The 9048-nt window shown below is 46.1% G+C and overlaps 1 protein-coding gene across 1 annotated transcript; it reads left to right on the top strand.

The window, feature by feature from the left end:
• Positions 1 to 667: 667 nt before the first annotated feature.
• Positions 668 to 2266, top strand: LOC311048674 (pyruvate kinase PKM-like; the record flags this gene model as incomplete). The annotated part of the gene is made up of 1 exon (XM_084061934.1): positions 668 to 2266. The coding sequence occupies one exon, from the start codon at positions 668 to 670 to the stop codon at positions 2264 to 2266; it is 1599 nt and encodes a 532-aa protein (XP_083918060.1).
• Positions 2267 to 9048: the final 6782 nt, after the last annotated feature.

Below are 9048 nucleotides of genomic sequence, written 5' to 3'. Positions count from 1 at the left end.
ATCCTGCACCGTGATTGGCCAATAGTCTACAACGCAGTCTACAACCCTAACCCTTCCACAGTCAATGCAAATCTATACTTTTGCAAAGTCAGCCAATCACATTACAGCTAGTGTCATCACCACTAGCTGTAATGTGATTGGCTGACTTTGCAAATTCAGGACTGTGATTGGCTAGCGAAACACATTACACATGTGCAGCCCTATGAATAGCAGTATGGACTTAAAAAAAAAACTTCTTTTTTTTTTAAAGTGAGTCATTTTGTGATGACCACACACCGCCCACTTCACACTGGGTGTGATTTTTTTTAAATTCTTGAACAATGGGGATCGTTGGTTTCGGCCTGACAGCGACGATATAAACATTCCTAAATATTTGGGAATAGCGGTGGGATCTGTAGCTCTGGATAACCGGATCTCCATATATGACTATATATGGGCATATCCGGTTTGTTTATGGTTATGTCTGAGTCAGAGTGATGCGGCCGTGGTCCTCCCTAGCCAATCTTAATATAGGATATATATCTACGTATATACGTCATCAATTAGTCATGATGAGTCACACCTGTAGCCTGCAGCTGTATATAAGTCCGGTGAGTGACGGCCATGAATACAGTATCAGTCCAAGTATTCGCTCGCTGAAAGTGTTCCGCCTGCACCGGTGACAGCCATGTCTCAGCCAGAAAAACACAAGCTCTCTCCCTTCATCCAGGCCCAGCAGCTTAACGCTGCCACGGCCGACACCCTTCTGGAACACATGTGCCTGCTGGACATCGACTCTGAGCCCACCAACGCACGCCACACCAGCATCATCTGTACCATAGGGCCGGCCTCTCGCTCCGTGGACACGCTGAAGAGGATGATCACGGCTGGAATGAACATCGCACGCTTGAACTTCTCTCACGGCACACATGAGTACCACGCGGAAACCATCAAGAACATCCGCGAGGCGTGCGAGAGCTTTGGGCCCGGAAGCATCCACTACCGACCCATTGGCATCGCCCTGGACACCAAGGGCCCCGAGATCAGGACTGGACTCATAAAGGGCAGCGGAACAGCGGAGGTAGAGCTAAAGAAGGGGAACACGATCAAGCTGACTTGGGACGATGCCTACCAGGAAAACTGCGATGATGAGATCCTCTGGTTGGACTACAAGAACATCGCCAATGTGGTTGACGTTGGTAGCAAGATCTACATCGATGATGGACTCCTGTCCCTGCGGCTCACGGAGATCGCCGACGACCACCTGACGTGTGAGATCGAGAACGGCGGCACCCTGGGCAGCAAGAAGGGAATCAACCTTCCCGGATCCGCCGTGGACCTGCCCGCCGTCTCGGAGAAGGACGTCAAGGACCTGCGATTTGGTCTGGCGGAGGGCGTGGACATGGTCTTCGCCTCTTTCGTCCGCAAGGCCGCGGACGTCCACGAAGTCAGAGCCGTTCTGGGGGACGAGGGCAAGAATATTAAGATCATCAGCAAGCTGGAGAACCACGAGGGAGTGCGCCGGTTCGACGAGATCATGGAGGCCAGTGACGGCATCATGGTCGCCCGTGGCGACCTGGGCATCGAGATCCCCACGGAGAAGGTGTTCCTGGCCCAGAAGATGATGATAGGTCGCTGCAACAAGGCCGGCAAGCCCGTCATCTGCGCCACGCAGATGCTGGAGAGCATGATCCAGAAGCCCAGGCCCACCCGCGCCGAGAGCTCCGACGTGGCCAACGCCGTGCTGGACGGCGCCGACTGCATCATGCTGAGCGGCGAGACCGCCAAGGGAGACTATCCGCTGGAGGCGGTGCACACGCAGCACATGATCGCGCGGGAGGCCGAGGCGGCTATCTTCCACAAGCAGCTCTTCGAGGAGTTACGGCGAACCGCCCACCTGACCCGGGTTCCTTCAGAGGCCGTGGCCGTGGGCGCCGTGGCGTCCTCCTTCAACTGCAGCGCCATCAGCGCCATCATCGTGGTGACCACGAGCGGCACGTCCGCCCACCTGCTCTCGCGGTACAGGCCCCGGGTTCCCATCATCGCCGTGACCCGCAACGCCCGGACGGCCCGCCAAGCGCACTTGTACCGCGGCGTCTTCCCCGTGCTGTACGACAAGCCCGTCGCCGGCGTGTGGGAAGAAGACGTGGACCTGCGCGTCAGGTTCTCCATGGAGATGGGCAAGGTCCGCGGTTTGGTCAAGGAGGGAGACCTGGTCATCGTCCTGACCGGCTGGCGTTCCGGCTCCGGGAACACGAACACCATGCGGGTGGTCCCTGTGCACTGAGCTGGGTGACCCACCCCCCCATCTGTCGTATTTACCACAGATTTGTTGCATTTACTATTTTGTACTTTTAACTCCAGGACGACCAAATGAGAAGATTAATGACAACAACATTTTTTTTTTTTTTTCCAAAACATTTTCAATAATGTTTCAAATATTTAAAAAATAATGCAGATGCACAAGCTCGCAGCGCGTCACTTGTAGATCTGCTATTTTTGGAGTTAGGAGGTTTGACTGACAGTTTGAGGATCCAATGGAGTTAGGATGTTTAGTCAGAAGAGCTTTTTAATACTTTTCATGGGTTCAATATTTGTAAAACCCACACACAGACCTAAGGGTGTTCAATAGACCAAAATATGGTCGCCCGACAGTGACGATCATGGGCTCATTGAAGGACGTTTACATGAGTTAATTCTGCTGTGAATGTCATCCCGTCATGTACAGAGAATATTGTCTGTGTGAATTCTGTGGACAAGTGGAGATATTTGACTTCATATATAGGTTATGTGCATTAATATACAACACATGAGGTTATGTGCATTAATAAACAACACATGAGGTTATGTGCATTAATAAACAACACATGAGGTTATGTGCATTAATAAACAACACATGAGGTTATGTGCATTAATAAACAATACATGAGGTTATGTGCATTAATAAACAGCACATGAGGTTATGTACATTAATAAACAATACATGAGGTTATGTACATTAATAAACAATACATGAGGTTATGTGCATTAATAAACAATGCATGACCCTCCGCGTCATCAGTGCCCATACCCTAGGTGGGGTTGGTGAAAGGGTCTACTCTGTGTGGAGTTTGTATGTTCTCCCCGTGTCTCCTAGGGTAGTTAATACCCTCACAAAAACATGTAGTAATCCTGGTCACTATACCGCCTCCCCCATGACAGCCGGGGCGCCTGATGGAGGGGAAGGGAACTGGTTGGAATAACGTGTTCCTTCCACGCGCTACGTCCTACCAGGGAAACTCCCCCCTGTCAGGTGACAAGAAGGTCAGTTGGCTCTCATGCAGTGAAGGAAGCATGAGCTCGGCCCTGGCCTCCCTAGGCTGGTGGGGGGAGTGTAGTGCCCAGGATCACTTAGCAAATTGGCACCGGGTGAAAAAAAAAGGGTTACAAAATCGAGGGATAAAAATTATAAAAATAAATATATATATATGGACTGAAGGTAGACTGTTTCACTGCTACATTATAAACATTTAACATTAAGTACATATGGATGGAATATGGAATGCAGGTACACAACATGATAAATACTACTAACAATAATGAATTGGAGTTGAGGTGAATTAATTCCCATAATATAACATAAATCTGTCTTCTATAGGATGTTGATGTTTGGACGTCATTGTGTTTTTCTTTGAGGACTTTGAGGGCCGGATTGAGACGGTCAAAGGACCGGGTCCGGTCCTCGGGCCGTATGTTGCCATGTCTGGATGTATTAATGCTTATAGACAGATCTTTCTATGTATAAAGTTGGACTTGTGGATTTAACATAATTCAGAACTATGTGTTTTCAATTCATTCCATTCAGTCCATTGTGTTGCTCTTCACTCACTTCATGGAAGTCAGTATTGTAAAAAATTAAAAATAATGCTGCCCAGGCCTGATAACTCAATGCTTAAAGAACTCAGGGTGCCTCTGTTTTTATTCCATGGTCTGTGTGGCCCTCAGGTGGACAAAGTGGATAATGCAGGCCAATAGCATCACCCCCTGTCGGTGAGAAGAACAACATGTCATGAATAATAGTGTTGCAGATATACCAACAACATGATTGGACAATTGAACACAAATGCACAAAAGAACTAGGATTGAGTCAATCTGTTTTTTGTGATTTGGTAAAACAGAATGTTTTACCAAAGCAGAAAGCTGGACAGAATGTCCAGCTTTTTGGCTTTGCAGAAACGTACAGTGACAATGTGTTGTCCCGGTGACCAGAATGCTGACTTCCTGGTGAAGCCCTCCCATCCTCTCTAGGACGAGCTAGAGCCTACAGTGATGAGAGATCATTCAGCTACAGTCCTCTACACAGTGACATGGCTGAACGGCTGGAGACCTGTCGCTCTCACCCCGATAGTCAGCAAATGCTTTGAGAAGCTGGTGAATACATCTGCTCCACGCTACCTGCCTCGCTGGACCCGTGGCAGTTTGCATACCGCCAAAACAGATCCACGGATGACGCCATGGTTGGTTCTCCACACCGTCCTCATGCACATAGACAACAAGCTGCCGAAGGACAAATATGTACGTATGCTGTTGGTGGACTACAGCTCAGCATTCAACACCATTATCCCAGCAAAACTGTAACATTGCTCAGAGACCTAGAGCTACACCCAAGCATGTGCGACTGGATACAAGACTTCTCTGTCCAACCGACATTAGGTAGTGAGAATGGGCAGCATCACATCTGACCCCCTGACCCTGAACACTGGAGCACCCCAGGGATGCGTGCTGAGCCCTCTCCTCTACGTATGATTGCACAGACACACATGACTCCAACACCATCATGAAGTCCGCGGACGACATGACAGTGATAGGTCGAATCGTCAACAATGACAAGTCTGACTAGAGCATTGGTTCTCAAAGTGGGGCGTACAAATGGAACCAAATGGACCCTTATGGGTCTGTAACTCTGAGAGCGTACCAATGGAACCAAATTGACCCTAACGGGTCCATTTGGTTCCATTTGTATTTTGTACACTCTCAGAGTTAAATCTAACATTGATTTTACAATATAAATTGGGCTCCCATAGGCATATAAATGCCATTAAATGGGGGTCCGTAGCCCTAATGCATGTCAAACTGGGGGTCCTTGAAATTAAAATGGTTGAGAATCACTGCTAGAGCCGTAAAAATCGTCTCTTATGGGGGTCCCTGGCATATCTTTTCAAATGGGTGTCCGCGGGCTAATAAGTGTCAATTTGGGGGTCCTTGACATGACAAAGGTTTGAGAACCACTGGACTAGAGGAGATCAACTCCTCAACAAGACCAAAGAGCTGATAGTGGACTTCAGGAGGCCACGGAGAGATCATGCGCTCATCCTTTACGTCCTGTATTGCCATGTCAGTAGATCCAGAGCTGGTTGCGGTGCTCCTGTCTGTGATAACACCATTGGCAGGCTCATCACTGACGGCCACAGCCTATGGTGTTATCAGACAGCTCCCAGGGCCAATGTATCACCATGCATAATCCCACTCATAACTATAGCAGACGGTTTCATAAGGATTTCCCCAATTGTGTGCGGCTTGTTTGTCTGTGTAAGTAAGTATGTAAGCAACCTCATATGATGCCATCCCAGCGTTGGCAGGGATTGTAGTTTGTGTTGTTTTGAGCTTCTTTTCGCCGAGCAACGTTCGCTCTCTTTGGCGTTTAAAACGTCCAAACGATTAAACAGAACACATTGGGGCTGTTGTTCTTGATTGTTGTATGTGAATCCATATTTGATACAGTCCTCTTGATAGATTGTGTTCCTCTGTGAGGACACAAAGTAGACTCTTTGTGTCTCCTACCGGAACCGCTGCCTACCGGTCCGCTGGTCATCAAATTATTGTCTTAGGAATGAGACAAAAACAAAAGAATATCCATGAATTCAAGTCTCCATGGGGTGAGAGTAATCCATAGGGAAAAAAGTCATTTTGGGGGTGAACTATACTTTTAATACATATAACACTCTCACCCCAACTACACAACCCACTCATGCACACACACATTACATTAACGACCTTACTGATTTCCACACTTCATCTGTTTACTTCTAGTTTGCTTATTTGGGTTTGATCATTTAATAAATACCAAATTACATTTTGTGGCGGAAAAAAGCAAAAGTATCAACACTGCAATGTAGAAGTACTCTGTTACAAGTAAAAGTCAGGAATTCAAAATTTACTTGAGTAAAAGTACAAAAGTATTGGTATCAAAATGTACTTAAAAGTACCAAAAGTAAAAGTACTGAAATGTTTGAAAATAGCAGATCTACAAGCTCACAATGCGTCGCAATGCGTCGCAATGCAACGCATTGTGAGCTTGTAGATCGGCTATTTTCAAATAGCCTATGTATAAAATTGGGCTAAAATGGTAAATATATGTTTTATAATGTAATGATTTATATTTGCAAAGTAACTAAAGTTTTCAAATAATTGTAGTGGAGTAAAAAGTACAATATTTGCCACTGAGATGTAGTGGAGTAGAAGTAAAAGTAGGCCTACTGATAATTGGAAGTATAGTACAGTACTTGAGTAAATTGGCTCATAGGAACAGATTACGTGACAACCAGGAATAGTTTGGTGACCAGTGGAGAGACTGTTGACAGCCGGAATGTAGACGTTATCCGGAGCAGTATGGGTTAACACCCCAGCCTGTGTCTTCTGTGAGGAAGAAGCCCAACAAACCCACAGTGAGGCCTTTAAGGAGCGCCATTCACGCAAGACACAAGTGGAGCCTCCAGTACCACCACGGCCCAAGAAACCATCACGCCAGAATGAAATGTTTGGATCGGAGGCAGTCTGGTGCAACGCTCAGGTCCTGCACCTGGTGAGACGAAGGAGGAGCCCGGTGCAGGAGGGCCACCCACAGAGCCTAGTGCCAGAGCCTCTCCTCTCCCCCAGCCGCGGCAGAGTAGTTCCGGAGAAGCGGACTGAGTCACCGGCTTCGAATGCTATCAGTGCATTGAATGGGAGATTATCACGTTTTATCTGACCATTGAATGGGCGAAGTAGGCGACCTACTAGCTACCCCGCGATTTGTCAGACCATTCATTGGGCGTAATCAGGAGCTACTGACCTACTTTGGAGGCGGAGCAGTCCCCACAACAATATTTACGATTCTGTGCCTATCGGTACATAACTCCAACGGCGCTGAGTAGGCTCAGGCGAGCGTCGCACCGCTCCGGACGGCAACTCGTCGCTTTAGCTCCCTCGGTGGTCCGTCGCGGGGCTCCAGCTCGCCTGAGACTGCGCGCCTCCGTCATGGTCCCAAACCAAAACAACCAAAACCAAAACCAAAACTGAACTATTTAAGTCATCTCCGTCGGTAGGTCAGTAGCTCCTGATTACGCCCAATGAATGGTCTGACAAATCGCGGGGTAGCTAGTAGGTCGCCTACTTCGCCCATTCAATGGTCTGATAGAACGTGATAATCTCCCATTCAATGCATTGATAGCATCCGAATCAGGTCACTGAGTGGCCGTGTCTTTCCCTAAGAGGGAACCTGGGCGAGGGTGTATGTTGTTGAGAGACCCGAAACACCCGATGACCCCAGGCTACAACACTGATGATACGTTCCAGGTGCAGCCATGTGATGTTTTTCTTTATGACTTAGTTACTTCACACCACTGCTTTTTACACTGTTCCCTGCATGGCACCCCTAGAGGCCAGGGGGGGCATAACAGCTACAACACAAAGAGCAAACAGACTCCATACTGTCAGGGGGAAAACTTTAATACAATTCAGAAGATATCACTGCATTTTACATGTTACATTTATTAACGTCTGACTCGTACACATTGTGTGCTCTCTGTTTGAAAGCCTCTTTGGAATGATGTGTAATAAATGTGTGTGACAAATCACTGGACAGCAGAACCCATTGCTCCCCCTGTGGGCCAACCTGTGCCATTACTCCGCTGTTATGTTAATACATAGAAACATTATTACTCATATATTATTATGCTTTCTGTTTACAATATTATTTACAGAAAGTAAAAAGACCCTTTCGGACATGCCTTTTCTAAAAAATAAATCATTGTAAATACATTAAAGCGATACAGTTATTCTGTCAATAGTTCTCTTGAAAATAAAATAGTTATTTCATAAAGTCTTTACTGTATCTACAGAAAGTGCAACTACGAATCAGAGATTTATTGTCGGGGATCAATTCTTTGAAGTCGTTCGCCCCTCTCTCTCTCTCTCTCTCTCTCCCTCTCCCTCTCCTCCCTTCAGCGATCTCTCACTTGGTATATAAAACTAAACAAATGGATTAAAGCTGCAATCCGTTAAATGTCATCATGTCCCAGGATTTGAACCCAGGTCTGTCTGCCTGGTTGGAGATCAACATTATCCCCGTCTTCCAAGAAAGACTGAAGGGTGTTTTTCATTCACGAGCTTCAGGCAGAACTACCTGAGACCAGGGTCTAAATGGGAGACTTTACTGCAGATGTACTACGTAGTTTATATTGTATTAACATCAGTGGTGGAAAAAGTACTCGCATGTTTTACTTGAGCAAAAGCATCAATACTGCAATGTAAAAAATACTCTGTTACAAGTTAAAGTCCGGAATTCAAAATGTACTTGAGTAAAAGTACAAAAATATTGGCATTAAAATGTACTTAAAGTACCACAGGTAAAAGTACTCATTATGCCGAATGTCCCATTTCAAGTTTTCAAATGTATACACATCTTTTCAAAATAGCAGATCTACAAGCTCACAATGCGTCGCACAGCGACGCATTGTGTTGTGAGCTTGTAGATCGGCTATTTTGAAATAGCCGAAATGTATTTAGGGCTGAAGTGGTTAATGCATGTTGTGATAATAATCAAAATCTACAAAGTAACTAGTAACTAAAGTGTTCAAATAATTGTAGTGTGTGTGAAAGTACAATATTTGGATCCGAGATGTACTGTGGAGTAGAAGTAAAAGTTTTGGAAATTGGAATTACTCAAGTGAAGTACTCAAAATTGTACTTAACAGTACTTGAGTAAATGTACTTCATTACTTTCCACCACTGATTAACATACTCTACCATACAGATGTACTACTTATATAT

This window comes from Gymnoscopelus microlampas (genome assembly GCF_963454915.1).
Source record: "Gymnoscopelus microlampas genome assembly, chromosome: 7".
In the NCBI taxonomy this organism is placed as follows: domain Eukaryota; kingdom Metazoa; phylum Chordata; class Actinopteri; order Myctophiformes; family Myctophidae; genus Gymnoscopelus; species Gymnoscopelus microlampas.
Note: the sequence above shows the minus strand (reverse complement) of the source record. Positions and strands in the feature narration are given on the sequence as shown.